General features: G+C 44.0%; 1 protein-coding gene across 1 annotated transcript in view; it reads left to right on the top strand.

Annotated features, from left to right (window-relative positions):
* The first annotated feature begins 6 nt into the window (after positions 1-6).
* Positions 7-15916, top strand: part of LOC100748499 (inhibin beta chain) — a 21835-nt gene continuing 5925 nt past the window's right edge. The window contains exon 1 of the mRNA XM_012390299.3: positions 7-917. Within this exon, the coding sequence (XP_012245722.1) occupies positions 50-917 (868 nt within the window). The 5' untranslated portion in view covers positions 7-49. The remainder of the gene's footprint in view (positions 918-15916) is intronic.

Here is a 15916-nt window from a genome sequence, read left to right as displayed (position 1 = left end):
AGGAAGGAGGAGGTGGTGGTGGGGGTGGAGGAGGTGACTCGCCGCCGAAATGCACCAGGTGTCGTACAGATCAGGACTCAATTCGAATGCAGGTCGAAACGAGAGGTTCTGGAAGAAGATCGAGTGCCGGGATCGGCGTTGCCGTGCTCATCACGGGCAGCATGCTGCCGCTGGCAAAGCCGCTCCTACCGCCACAACGTACGATCCATCGATCGCTTCGAGTCGATCGTGCCGAGATCAACGATCTCACCTACCCCCCTCTCGCATTTTATTCAGATACAGAGGATCCTTGCCACCTTCGAACGTCTTTCTTATAGGGTTGGCGCTCTGGTGTTTAACGTTCTCGCCCGTACAACCGCGACAGAATCATCATCAAACATGTCCAGGTTGTCCGCATCAGCAGCACCAACAACACCACCAACAACACAGAGAACATCAACAGGAACAAGACCAACAACAACATATACACGAGACGCACTATAGGGGCGGTGGTTCCGAAAGGAAGGACACCGTAACGCCTACTCCGGACGACCTAAGGTTGGAGGCTATCAAACACCAGATACTCACTAAACTTGGCCTTAGGGCACGACCGGACGTGAACAGAACTTTGGCCACCGTACCGAGGCACTTGGCTCTCGAAACTCTATACAGAGCCGAGGCTCAGTCCTCTCGTTATCCATCTTCCGATAGATCGAGGAACGATCGCGAGAACGTGTACTCCGCAGAGTTCCTTTACGGTGCCGACGAATACTCCTATAGGAATCTCGATCAACGAGTCGACAGCTCTGCGAAAGACAACAACGCGAGGATCGCTTCTTCCTATCGAGGCTATGGCGAACACGAGGGTCAAGAACCGGAAGAGGAGATGGACGATTTCTACGCGAGAACCTCCGAGATCATCACGTTTGCCGAACCTGGTAAGTTTCCACCCTTCCACGAGTTTCGTCCTTCTTCGCTCGATCCTTCGTCTTCTTATTGTCAGACGTTCGTCCGTCGTCCGTCGTCCGTTGTTCGTCGTCCGTTCGTCGCACAAGCTCTTGAAACGCGCACGTCTTCTCCAAGCTTACGAATCACGCAGTTTTCCAAACGATAGTTGTCTTTCCTAATTTTCTGAATTACTTCGATCCAGTTAGATTTACGATATCACGCTGCGCTATTAGTATCGATTACGCTGTTCTAACGCCACACATCGATAAGAGCCAACAAATCGCTACTTGCAATTAGTTCACGCGCCCTGAATCTGTATGAACAGTTTTATTCTCTTTGCTAGAGACGGTATCGATTCGACGATCATCGGCCGATGACGAAACGGAAATCGTTGAACGGATAGAAAGGCGTGGTTGGTACATAAAAATCGCTCGAAACTCTTACGTTTGCCGGCCGATAAACGGCTAAAAATGGTCCCATTGAATATCAAGGTTTGTCGCTAAAACGAATAATCGATCGTTCGGATATTTTTGCGATCTTTGCCAAATGTACAATTGCGCAAAACGTCTCGTAGCTCGGTACGCATGCAGCTACTTACAATTGTATTCCAACTTTGTGCACACAATCGCAACAGTCGTGTTTCGTTACGGCGTGGATACAGTTTTAACGTGGTTTATATAACACGCATAATTAATCGCCATGCAAATGACCTAATAAATACAATGGCGTAGAAATACTTTTTGCAGCCGCTGTAAAAGCGTTGTGCGGTAAGTATTCGAGCATTTTCGCGAGCCGCTGTATTACCGTCGACGATTCAGTTTCCGTTCGATCGGACTTTTCGCGAACCACCACGTTGCAAATGGAATACGTGGTTCGTTCGGAATCCACTTGGTCGATTGGCCTGTTGCCTGAATCGCGAGCAGATGAATCGCCAAAGAACAACAGGATTGCTGGGAATAATAGAAAAGAGAGAAAGAGAGTGTGAGCGGAGGGTGGGTTTAGGCGAAGAAAAGGAGAGGAAAAGAGGTACATATACGCAGAAAATGTCACGAACGACACCTTGATTCGCATGCATGCGTGGCCACACGGCTGAAGCCACGTGGCTCGTAGATATGGGTGTCGCGCCACGACAGTCTATAGTTCGTTCTGTAGTTCAGTAACTCTAAGTTTAACAATAAGGGTAATAGAGCTAGCCGGAGCTACAAGAAACACGTTGGCCAGCATTTACGACCGTGTCATTTCTATCGTATTCGTCGTGGTTAAATTAACGAATTCTTTCGCCGTATACAGTGGCACACGAATACGTGTCATAGGAAACTTTTGCATATACGTGTGTTTGTATAAAACATTTGACAATTTCATTGGCCCTGTGTAACGAGACACGGTTGTCGTCGTCGTATTGGTCAAATTTGAAGCTGGTCTAAGAACGTACGTAAAAGTTACGAGACGTTCGCTGCAAACACGTATTTAGTAGAAAGTTGGTAAGACATCACTGGCTTCTATGTACGTTTACAGATTTCCTTCGAACTTCTCCGATATAATCGCGATAGTCTCGTTATACTGCTAACGAAGTTACAAAATGTTTCGTACGACGCAGACGCTATATATTGGTAAAAAGTTTCCACAGGATCTTCGATACTCTGTTACGCTGCTCTGCCTAATAGCAGCTTCTTATTTTTCGAGATACGTTCGAGCGAACTTACGTTACACGGATAGTTAGAAGGAGTAACGATAAAGATGACAAAAGGAAAACGAGGAAAAACTTTAGCTTCCTCCACTTTCGAAATTCGTACAATTCAGTCAAACAGAAAGGTAGAAATGTAATGCGAAAGATTTATAAGACGATTCAAATGTCGTTCAATTCGTATTTAATATCAGGTATCACTAGTATTTACTAGTATAAACTAGTAGTTACAGACCTATAAGAATGCCATCTCGTAAAGAAAAAGTTGTTACACGTTTCAGAGTCAATGATTCGCTGATTTAAGGGGAACGAGCGATCGGGTTGGATCCTCCGAGACCACGTTACGACAGACGATCGTATTGAGATCGGCATTCGGTTGTTGCAAGCGCGTGTCAACCTTAAGAGATCCTTTCTGTTTGCCGAAACGAGAGCAAGATGGAAGTAAAAATGTTGGAGGATCGTAGCAGGATTAATTCGTCGTGGCGACAAACAGCGATAAGCATAAAACGAACGACTCTGGTATTCCAAGACGATCGTTCGGTTTGGTTGTTAGAGTACGGGGTGTTGGTGAATATTTCGCACGCGCGCAAATTCGTGGTCGTCGCCCTGGCGGCGCACATCGGTTGCTCGATAAGCGTGTTACAATACGACATGCGTAATACTTTAACGTTAATATTGCCGTCACTATACATAGCCGGTGAACACGTCATTCTTTTTGAAGAAACTAAAGAAACTATAAAGCACCATCGCCTCTTTCGTATCGATCTCTTCAGCAACGAGGGAGGGGGAGGGGCGCGGAGTAACTTTTCCTCCACATTTTTCCTTTTTGAGCCGCGTAACACGCCGAAATTCCTATAGTCCGTGGTATCACCTGACTCGGTGTACGAACATCGTTTACTAGCCAGATTTTCTTCAGACAAATCTCGTTCGCACACAGATAAGTGGAGCGACTTAGATGCCGGACAAATACGACCGGATGCTGGAGATCGAAGAACAGGAAACGACGAAACTCGGTCTCGATGAGGCGAAGCTTCGTGGAACGCGAAACGTGGAACGCAGCAGAAAAAATCACGTGCAAATTTCTTCCTCGTTCGTTACGAAAATAATCGAAATCGTTGGAAATAAATCGATCCGATCGAATCTTAACGCGTTGACTCGCTAGATTTTTTTAGAGACCATTGAAACAAGATACTTTTTTTAATGGACTAAACAATTGCCGATAACTAGCGACAGAGCGGGCAATTATGGTACAATATTTTGTGGAAATTGAACGTTATGGCGTAACGTTTGGGAAAGTATCGCGATCGCCAGCGCAAAAGATATAAAATACCAGTGGCGAAGAATGCGTTGGAGAAATTCGTCGAGGTGAAGAGGAACAGTTTATGGAGAGAATAGATATGAGAAAGCGTTTGAACAATGTGAAGAATCTCAAGGACTCGAACAATTTCAAGAATTTCCAGGTTTACGAGTAAACGGGAGAACTTTGCGCTTAATCTGCTACGTGGCAACCGGTTTACGTTTAAACGTTTATCTAACCAAAGAATCGAGCTTCGAATTTTACTTTATCAGATACGCCGAGTTAAATTAAAAATCGCGCGTGTATCGAGTGGTTGCTCGGGAAAAGTAGCTACGTAGATAGCAACCGATGATTAATTTACTGATAACTCAAGGACGATGCTCTTTAAATAACACGGCTTACTTGTCATTTCCAAGTGAACCAAAGTATCTTCTTACTTTTTCTTCCTTCAACTAAAAATATTTAGTCGTTATCTTGTGGCAGCATGGTATAATATTAATATCATTCAGAAGATAAGAAACGCGACAAGTTTCGCGTATCTGGATATATAAACAACCGGTTGTTTGCTTGTAATTACTAAGTAAAATCTTAAATGCTTTCCTTTATTCTTGCTGCATGCGCATCTCCCATTCTTCCTCGATTATTCCAACGTATATAGTCTGGCCATTACTTATCGAACGATATAACTGGCAGTAATTTTCGAAAGAAAAGCGTCGTTCTTGACAGGGAATTGCACTATCGTGCCTAAACGCAGTCGTCGGTTGCTATGCTTAATTAATAATTAGTTACACTCGAATATACGTGTGTATACTCGTGTTAACGTAGACGGGAGCCAAATTTCCGACTGTTCCTTCTCCGATGATTCTTCCCTTTTCCTCTTCGTTGAATCTTTTCTTGGGATCGTATTCGTTCCGTGGAAAGTTTTCTATGTCGAGCAACTTTCTGATTATTTGACCCTCTGCACAAGAACACGGTCTAATTGATTTTCTGTCTAAACCGTCTGCCTTTACGTACAGATGCGAAACATAGATTTTTTTTCAATCGCACAAGGCCTATCCAACTGTGAAAATAATTTCTATTTATGTACGATCCTTTAACTATCCATTTAGCTACGAAAATAATTCCTATTTATGTACGATCGTTCGAATTCGTTCGATCGATCCGATTACTCTGTTTTCATCGCTTAAAATGTTCTCCGTTAACATCGAAATCCGTGTTTCTTTCTTCCTGTCCTTGTTTATTTAATGTTCGTTAGCGTATCCTTTACGTGTACGTTGGTGCAAACGAGTCGGAATATTTCGTTTTCTAACACTTTTATAGTTGTTCAGAAGCCGTAAGAATTTATTTCTTTGACATCGATCGACAGTTTTCCATACGGTACACGTATTACGCGAATATTAATACCAATACCGAATAAAGTAAAATTTATTAGAACTTTTCGATCGATGTAAGTAGATGCGCCGATAGCGTTACAGCTACAGACGACGATATATTTGTTTAAAAATCAATTATTAACTTGCATTATAGTAGTTGCGACACTTGGTGCATTTTAACAAGTTACGTATCGCATGCGAATGGTACCGCCTTTGCCAAGCTTCTACAATTTATCACTTGTTACTAGACTGCGGATATTTATGCAAGTTCATACCTTTACGACAACAACTAAACGAGCGAAATCTGCGCAGCGATTTGCTTCACCCGCTATATGTTACGACTAACGTTTTACTTTGAATATCTCGCGTATCTTTCGACGTTATTCGCATTCTCGCATATATTTTTGTTCACAAACGCATAAAAGTCCGCAATCTACTTATTGTTCATATAGAAAAATGCTACGGGTGCCTTAAAACAATTACAAAAGGCAAGACACCCTTGCTGTAACCGAGAGATCGATTTACGAGTCGGAAACTTTTCTATCCCGATATAAAATCCTCGTCAGCGATTCTAGTGCTTTTTCTCGCTTTCCATTTTCAATTTACTAACGTTATTAATTAATAAATTATCGTACAATTGGAGATTGCTAGCAAACCTCCGATTACTATCCAACCCGCTCGATTATCCGAATTGTCTCGTCCTCCGACCCGCTCGGATAAACCAATTTCCGCCGAATTTTCCTACAAACATTAGAAAATACGTCAAGGTTCGATCGTCGAATGCGTGAGTTGATTCAAGTTACTAGGATTTTCCACGTCGTAGAATCGACTGTATCAGGACGCCAGCCTCGATGACGATAATCAAGTAATTTTATTTGCCGACCGATCGAAAAATTTCGATCAAATTCTTTCGCGAATCGCGCTTATGGCGCCCGTACATTATTTTGAAAATACTCGTTCTGTCTGACTATTAATTGCTTGTAAGGTTCGTCGAGTTGCAATTGCGCTCGGATGCAATTTCCTTTCGGTATTCGTGAAATCGGGTGTTTTCAGATTCTTGGTAAAATGTTTGCGCGACAAGAGCAAGGAAGTAGAGAGAGGAGAAATGAAAAAATGTGGAGGAGCGTTCAGAGTAGCAGATACGGTAGGTACGCGATGCGTACCGCCATAATATGAAAGAAATGGTCACGACGAGCGCGATATCCGTTCCGCCGTTTCTTCAAACGTTCGTCATCGCCGAAAAAGATCTTATCGTCGTAGATTTCCACTATAGGAGCGGGAGTTGGCATAATACGCGTTCGACGTTTGTTCTCTTTTAAAAGGACTTGGCGACGAGTCTGTTGAACGCGATTCTCTGTGAAAGCTCGACCGATCGCAGCCAGTAACTCGTGACACTAGTTCGCAACTTGTAACTCGTAACTCGTCGTAATTCGTTGTACGTACGAATCGTGACGAACGAAACGGAAATCCTTTTGCTTTTCACCTTTCCCTTCCCATTCTTTCGACGTAATACCAACGGAGATGTTAAAATTATTTTCTCTCGTCGCTTCTCGCAAACAGCGTTGCTTCGGAAGATTCAAATTGAAATTATAACAGGCTTTTGGACGGTAGATTCGCGTTTTTTTTTTTTTAATAGAAAATAACGAGTCGCGTGGATCAATAATACTTTTCCTACTTTCGTAAAATATAAGCTGCAATAGCTGGATCGACCATCGAGCCGATACCATTCTTTTAGTTTCGTAATCAATAAAATTACAATTTCATCCCCCGACGCGATACATTTCCAAGATTTGGAAAATATAATGAATTTTTTTACAATAATAAGCTGAGAACGCTGTCCTATGGAAAATAGCAGTGAACCAACTTGCACCATTACGATCCTCAACCCTGCATATAGGGGTAAAAGCATTTTCGCTCGGCTCTTCCCCTTTTTTCGCTAGAAAATAAAATATTCGCCGCTCGTGGCAACGAGATCCAGCCTCTGGACGAGGCTCAAACGGTATATTAGATCGGGAAATTACAATGCGTTTCACCAATACGCAATTTCACACGGGACAATACCGGCGACGGTTCAAAACGAATTATATACCATGCAAACTTAAAAACATTCGAGAATTGAGTAGATCTCGTTGGAATTTTATCGAATATACCGCGTTGTAGGTATAAAATATCCAACTGTCTTACCGAAGCGAAGCAAAGTCGAGCGAGCGTTCCCTTCGCCACGATGATTTCAACTGTCGATTGGGCATTTCCAAAGAGAAAGCAATTTTAAAATCTACCCAAAACGTAGCTTCTTTGCTAATAGTTTACGTTCGTTGCATAGATCGCGCAACGATTACCTTCCTTATCGAATCGTCGATCGTTTGCCAGCAATGTTCGTCTAAGGTTATACCGTTGTATCTCTTTAATCGTCTGGTAGAAAGAAGAGAAAAAGCACGACAGAAAATTGTATCTGAGAAAGTGGTGCAGCGAAGTGGCGAGTTCGTTCAACCTGAGGGCAAATGCATGGACAAATTCTTCGAATAGGACACGCATAGGTTAAAAGGCACTGCGTTGCACGGGGTTCGTGCGAAAGGAGGAACAGGGAGATTTCTTCCTGGTTGCCTCCTTTTTCTTGTACGAGAAGAAAATGAGGATGAAAAGAAGAAGGAGGTAGGAAAGAGGCAGAAAAGAGGTAGGAAGGAGGTGGTGGATGCTAGTGGCGGTCGGGCGACGTTGGTGCGGGATACGGGTAGAAACGTCGGAGCAGGGAGGCTGACGGGATGTTCAAAGTGGGATGGTACGGTTCGACATGCGTTGGAGTGGGACAGGGTCGAACTCATGGACGAACGAGCCGACGGATAGGACGGCTGGCGCCTGTAGTCAGATCGATGCACGTGGCTCCAGCTGGGCGCCGCTCTTCGTACATCTCCTACTACACCCCCTTTATTCCCTCTTGACTCTCCTCATCCTACCGCACTACACTCTCCGCTCTAGGATAGAAATCAAGGGTGTGCTTCTCCGTCTTCTATCCCGTTGCTCGCGTTGCTCGTGCTGTTTCTACCGTTGCTTCCTCCGCTTTCCTCCGACTTTATATCCCAACCTTATCTTTCCTCCCCCGTCTTCTCTCCACTCGTTTCGTATTTATACTTAACGTTTCTTCTTTGCTCTTTTCTTTTTCATTTAATCGATTCTCGATTACGATCTCTGGCCTTTCCCATCGTCTTCTCTTCGACGGAATACGAAGATCGATTAAAAGTCATCGAGCTTTCCACTTTATCCCGTGGCGATGCCCATGGGCGAACGATCGACGCGCTTTTCATTCGAATTCGCGTTTCTCGTTCCGCGAGATGGAAACATCATAGCTCACCTTCTTGGTGCGCCGTATAATTTCGCTCACATTCGTCGATACAAAGAACGAATCGAACGGGACAGTCGAAGACTCAAAGATCGAAAGAATCTCGGTTGCGATATCGTGAAACGAGCGCGGAATTCCCTTTTCCAAAACGCCTAGACGCGACGAGAATCCTTAATCATGCCCCTTAACAAAAGGGTACGAGTCGTCTAATTGTTCGCCGGACTTGGGATACTTTGCCTTGGGAAACGCCCCGTTTTCATCCCTCCACTACCACCCTACCCCGTGCGCCACCCTCTACCCTTCTCCCGTCTCTCTCCTCCTCCTGTCTCCTTCTCCTTCAACCCCCTACCTCACAGCCCCTCTCTTCTCGTCTCGCCAACCCCTTGCCGCAATCGAATGCGTTTCATATTTTCCGCAGAGTCAATCGATCAACTTTACGACTTAAAGCGACTGGCTTTCCATTTTTGGAAATTAAACGTACAGGCCATAAAGGCGCATCCAAAGCGAGAGTCGCGATACGCGAATGCGATGTACGAATCAGAGCTGCGTGGAATTCGATCCGATCGATCGACATTCCGTGATTTTATCGATCGCGGGGACACGTCCAAGACTTTGACATTTTTCGAGGAGCAAGGGAAACGTTGGAAACGCGTGGCATGCACAGCGCACGTGTCGTACGAAACGTTTAGAAATTTCGCTACTTTCTATCGCGAGACACGGCCACGTTATACCGATAAAGTTTGAAAGAAAACTGAAAACGCGTATATAGAAGCTACACGATACTGTGTCCAAGTCGAAAATATTTAAACAGTCAATTATCCGTTATATTTTAACGAACGTTGCAAATTTCAAAAAATTTCGTACGATACGAATAACGCGTTACGTAAAGGGTTTCCACGGTGTGCGGCCAGACACTTCGAAGATTCGGAATTTGGAGAACGAGTCGTATACTCGAAGAACAGAACGCTGTTTAAGAATGCAATTTATCGAATGTAATTTATGACGTGAATTCACGACGGCTATGATAACATCACCGCGACAACGGATTACCTCGCGATGCGGATGGTAGTGAAACACGCGACAAGTATGATATAGACACGTTTTCCAGGAACATAACCTTCTGGACTGTTATCGTACAAACGAGCCAGTCCATTTCCTCTACACCGTGAATCAACCGTTTGTTTGTAACATCGACCGACATGCCTAAACCTCGTTCAGATTAGTCAAATCACCTAAATTCGAGCAACTTGCGGTCACTTTACCAACGTGAATCTCTCATTTGCAGCGTTTTATTTTTGCCATTAGCGCGTACATTTTTACGTATTACGTATTACACAGCCTTAGACCGAAATAGGAAACGACGTTCGCGTTTTCTATAGATTAAAAAATCTAATCGATATCTGAATTATAAGAATGGAAGCTAAGTATTTATGCCGGCCGCTAAATTCTATACACGCAGCTATATCGTGTACATACTTTCGATTGGTAGATGCAAAAATGCACGGCACGCGCGTAATATGCAAAAGTTTCGAAACTATCCAGAGCGTAGCTATCGTATTTAACGCGCGGAACAAACGTTTGATCACGTTACGTTTCTTTAACCATTTTAGAAGCTTTTGTACACCGTGCCGATCCTCTGTATTTTCGCCCCTTACGAATTTCTCCCATTTCCAGGTTTTTACACAATTTTTACGTTCGAACGCCGTGTTCGATCAAACTCGATTACGCGTCTGGCTTACAGGAAGTTCGACGTTCAGAGTCGTTCTCACCGATGGAACCTGTCGATGAAAGAAAAACGCGGTGGACTCGAAACTCCGATGACGTTAAACGACATTCGCGCCGGTGACGGTGGAACATCGATCAGAAAAAAGCCGCAACGCTCGAAGCAAGATGAATCGGTAGCCGGTAGTCGTCACCTGCGAGCACGTGATTCGAATCGCGAGTCGCGAGGGTAGGTAGCGCGAACGAAGGAGCGAGCGAACGACCACGTGGCGACGATAGATCTGGATCAGGGTTACCAACCAGCTATATCTGACCCTCTTATTTGACCGACCGTATTACGGTCAATCGCCTCGGCCCTATATAAGATACGCGATATACCATGAGGTTGTGGACGCGATATTATTGAGCAACGCATCGGTATCGTGTCGTTCCGTAATTAGATTCGCACCGAGGTCGACGGTGTTGGACTCTCGACCGTGGACGACAGAGAACGTGGTAGCGACGAAGTTACGTTGCATGCGATGTCGTTTCTCATAGTACCGCCGCGATTCCCATCATCCGTGAGTCGCGTCGTGTCTCGTCCTGTCGTCCGGTCTCGCTCTGTCCCACCCAGTCGTCTAATAAATTTCAACACTTCGTTTTTACACACGCAACGTAATAACTTTTTAACGTTACAATCATCGATCGGTCGACTTTTTCGTTTTGTCCTGCCTCTACGTCCTCGTTTCTATGTATTGGGTTGGCAACTAAGCGATTGCGGATTTTGTCATTAGGTTTGTCATTAGGTGATATTGACAAAATCCGCAATCGCTTAGTTACCAGCCTAACGTTTCCTCGGATTTTCTTATTTCGTTTTCTTTCGCGATTCCCGTGTTTCTCTGTCCTTGCGTCGCTTTTCTGCTGGGCCGTTGTTACGGATGCGTGTTTCCACGCATTATCTTCGGATAGATGGGACGTTCCTATATCGCCTTCTTATTTTCACAAACCTGTCCCAAGTTTTACGCGTTCGTATTTTTATCGTTCTTTCGTAAGAAAAATTTTATTTGAATTACGTCGTGTAAATGGGGAAGAAACGCTTCTCGTTTGTTCGAGTTTCGCAGAAGCGATCGAGACTCCCGTTGACGCGGATACACGACCCTGCGTGCAAATAAAACTCGTAACATTACGATTTATTTCTTCGATTCTTCTTCGTCTATTTTCCAATGAAAATTCATGCGGTGAATTCGAACATTACGTGGATTGTCTCAGACTACGCCCCGCACTCTGACAGACTCATTCAGTCAGCAGTCCCCTAAATTTTCCTTGACTCGTTCAAAGTACCACGATACGCAGTTTTCTTTCGTCCTCTCTATTTCTTCTTTATTTACCCATCCACGTTTCCAGCCACGTTTATTAACATTTTGCCGATAAAAGAAATTCTTTCGATTCCCTCCTGCCCCATACACTTTCATCGTAGTTTTATCAACGCAGCTCGTATTCCTGTCCTTTCTTTTTTCCCCTGTTCCCATCTAATCCCAATGTTCGTAAGAAACCGCTCGCATTTTTATTTCTCTTACGTTAGTTTACATCGATTTAGCGATTCGACGCACCCCTACGATCCAACTACCTTTGCTCCTTATCTCTGGAAGAGTTCTAGCGAATATTCTTCTCGGAGAAGAACACTGACGTATCGAATCAACGGTTATCGGTTCATCTGGAAGAAATTCCCCTTGTTTCGACGACGAAGAGAAAACTATTTCGATGTTTCATCGGGTTGCTTTTAGCGATTGTTCGATGAAATCTCGTTACGTTTCTTCTAACATTCTTTATGTCCCTCTGCTACCAATGTACAATTTTTGTAGTTGATTTTTCATGTATTTCGATGAAATAATCCAGAAAGCCAAACGAGGCAATGGGCAGTACGTCGAAGTGGGTAAATTGGAATCGAATTAACAACTTTGTTACCCTGTTTTTGGATCGATACTGTCAAAATCATATATTTGTCTCATTTTTTCCACCCCCTTTTGCTCGTCTTGCTTTCTCTCTCTCTCTCTCTCTCTCTCTCTCTCTCTCTGTTCTCTTTCTTGCTACAAAGTTAACTCCTACTCTTTGCCTCTATGTCTCCTCCGGTCTTCTCTTTTCTTCGCCTCTACTCAGTGTTCATTCGTAGCGATTTTCCTCTGCGTTACTATGCTGCGCGACGTCTTAAATGGACGACTTGGCGACGAAGAGACCCCTCTTTCCTTTAGTGACATGCTCCCACACCAAATTTACGGGCACATCCTCCCTTGATCGCGCTAACCTCGTTTACGAGCAGTCGCACAGCAGCGAAAGAAAAAGAACGAGACTTGGGGAGGAAACCGCGGAATCAAAAGATATTATTCCGTCATCTTCTTGCATAAGATGCTCCCGATGCTGCGAACGATCTTTCACGATTTATCGTTTCATCAGCCACGGACACGCGTAAATTTTTTACCGTGAAATCTTAAATCTGAAAAACGACAAGGTTCTTACAATTAGCTTCACGTACGTATGTACGAGGCGTGATTCTACGCGAAAAAAGAAGTCGAAAATATAGAATAAAAATTTCTTTCTAATTTTTTTTTTTTAATTTTTCCATCGAGACAACGATCTACAGTGAGATCCGTTATAACGAGACGCGATAAAGTGCACGCGTACCGAGCCAAAATTCAATGTCGATTTTCTCGTAAACGAAGCCTCGAACGAAAAATTTTTATTCCATATTTTCGACTTCTTTTTTCGCCTAGAATCACCCCCTTTGCGCTTGTACTACCAGTTGCCAACTACCCAGTATATATTTTTCGTCATTTTAAGATCTTTGTGAACATAGCGAAAGGAATGGGTTAAGACGATCGCATCTTCAATTTCTGCTCGATACATTTCAATTTTTTTCAGCAAAATGTTTATACGTAGAACTACGCACATCGCAGGGAAATTACGCCTAATTAGATGACAAAGTTACTTGGCGATTCAAATTTTCTTAGAACCAGCGTTCATCCGATAGCGAGTCAAGACGTAGACATCGCTCTTTGTAATACGGCATAGTCCTATAACGTGTTTCGCCCAGTAAATATTATAACCGTAGCTACTTTGGACATTTCATATATTCTCGCATATTACGTACAAACTTTGTATCTTTACGCACTCCGATTTTCTAGGTTTCGATACGTAACTCGAGTCTCGGTATATCGATGGATCAATATATCGTACGTACTTTTGTATCCATCTTGGAATCTTTTTATTTCTGATTTTGTACAGAGAGTCGAAAGCATTCGTCGTTATTACAGTTTAGAACGTGCGTATCGTGTTCATGCGATACCACCCAAGCGCTCTCGATCCAGCGAATGGCATCCTTAAATCTTGTCTACTCCGACGATCCACAAATCGTCCCGTGTCTACGCAAAGTAACGATTTCTTTACTCGGACCAATGGAAATTTCCAGCGTTTAGAATTTTCTTAAACGTTCCGCTCGATCGATCGAGTAAAATCATTATAATTTGATATATTTGCATTTCTCTAATGAAAACGTACATTACGAAATACAAGCAAGCGCGCGGATATTTGCGACCGGCGATGCATATTCGCGCACGCCTAATCGTAATTCCGCTATTTCCCGATTTTTCCAACTTTTTTGCAACGCTGCGATCGAAAGGTGGATACGAGTTTTCGATAACGAGGCATCGGTTTCCAGGCAAATATCAATTCGGCGTTGCACCATCGACCGAGCGATATTCGTACGCAGGGTTACCCATACGAAAAAGATGCGAGTTATCAAAGCGAGAAAATGGGAATGGAGATTCAGTGGTGTGTCGCATTGCGGCGCAGCGGCAAAAGTACCCGATGCACCGACCTCGAAAAGTGCGACACACGATGCACTCGAAACTCGAGCGAGGCCGGACGAAAGTCGTACAACGCCTCTCTCGATTCGTCAGTTCGCGCGCGCTTAACCGCCGTTACAAACGACGACGAATTCGTTGCCCTCCACGTCGACGAAAAACGAAAGGTGACGGCTCGCCAACTGCCTACACGAATTAATACGTTCGATTCGATTAATCGGCAAACGACCACTTCGCTGTGAATTTGTATCAAGCGATGAAACGCAAATATACGGAAATGCTACTTGTGGTTGGACATCAGAGAGAATCGAAAAGAAAACAAAGTATTCCTAATTCTATAATTACGAAGCGAGAATAAATACCTTGTTTCTCGTCGTGTTAACCGCGGCAAATAAGAATAGTATGTTCTTAGATGGCTTTGTATTATAGTTATGAGACGCGGTTGCATAAGAGGGTTATCTATTCTATTGCGTAAAGTTGCAGACTGAATCTTAAGATATGGAAACTTAGCTGTCTCAGACAACGTCTATCTTAACCCCTGGTTAATCTAATCGTAGTAACGTTAGGCAGTGATTTCACGGTTTACGAACCGATCCCTAGAACACGCTCGTTCCACCGGAGAATAAAGGAAAATTATTTTCACCCTTATCGCGGATCGTGTCATCCACTTAGCAAAGGAGGGGAACGAGAAGGAGCGAAAAGGAGGCCAAGATATCCTACGATATATATATACGGGACATGTAGCATCTATTTCGTCGTCTTGTTCTACGAAATCGCGATCGTAGATACGAGAACGCGTGTACGCGTTCCGTTGAGATACTAAATTACTTCTGGTCGTTTATCTCCCATTGTCAGCGACGAATATCCTTTCTTTCCTTCTCTTCTACCAAAGATGCGATTGTAGGATTGAAAATCGGTTCTAATCCTTAACGAAATAACGACAGGAACGTCAGTTTGCAGTAGAAATCGCGGTGTCGACGAAGAATTGACGCCGCCGTGCCGTCTCATCGAAATAAGAGGACGCTCGGCAAACGACAATTGCTGGAAACCTTGTGGCGAGTCTGGCGATCCACGAGCCAAAATCTCACTGGTCGTGGCACATGACGGACGATATTGATCGCGTAATAAAGATTTCCGTTTCGTTTGTTTCGAACGAACGCGATCTATCCATTAACGATAGCATCGGATGCCGGTAGCGAAAGAGACGCGCGATTTCGAACGATTTTCTAATAAAAAAACAAATACTCGACTAACTGTTAAACGGCGGACAATTATATCGCTCAATACGTACAACTAAAGACAGCGAACGAACGATCGAACGGTTCGACTTTTTCTCCCGCGTTCGCTCCTCGACTACGAAAATTTCCCTTTTCCCTGCGTCTTGAAATTTCCCACGCGTCCATGAAACTCCAGGATCCAGCAACCATCTAACTCGCAATACGAATACGAATATTCTACCTCTATGTGTGCGTGGCTGTACGCTTCTATATCTGTTGGTCCATACTTGAAGGGTTAAACGAGTAGAGCCAAAAGATCGGTAGGTTGAATATCTTCGTGGTTGGCGTCACGACGCTCTAGACTCTAGACCATAGACGTCGGGGGTAACGTTGAGGGTGTGGACGTCGTTGGCTCTAGTAGGGGAGTCTCCGATTGTGTCTATGTCGGTATCGGTGTCTACGTTGTTGTCGTGTCGTGGTGTTGGTCTGAGCGTCGGTGTCGGTGTCGGTGTCGGTGTCGGTG

The sequence above is a fragment of the Bombus impatiens genome, unplaced genomic scaffold (assembly GCF_000188095.3).
Source record: "Bombus impatiens unplaced genomic scaffold, BIMP_2.2 scf_0765, whole genome shotgun sequence".
Taxonomy (NCBI): Eukaryota; Metazoa; Arthropoda; class Insecta; order Hymenoptera; family Apidae; genus Bombus; species Bombus impatiens.
Note: the sequence above shows the minus strand (reverse complement) of the source record. Positions and strands in the feature narration are given on the sequence as shown.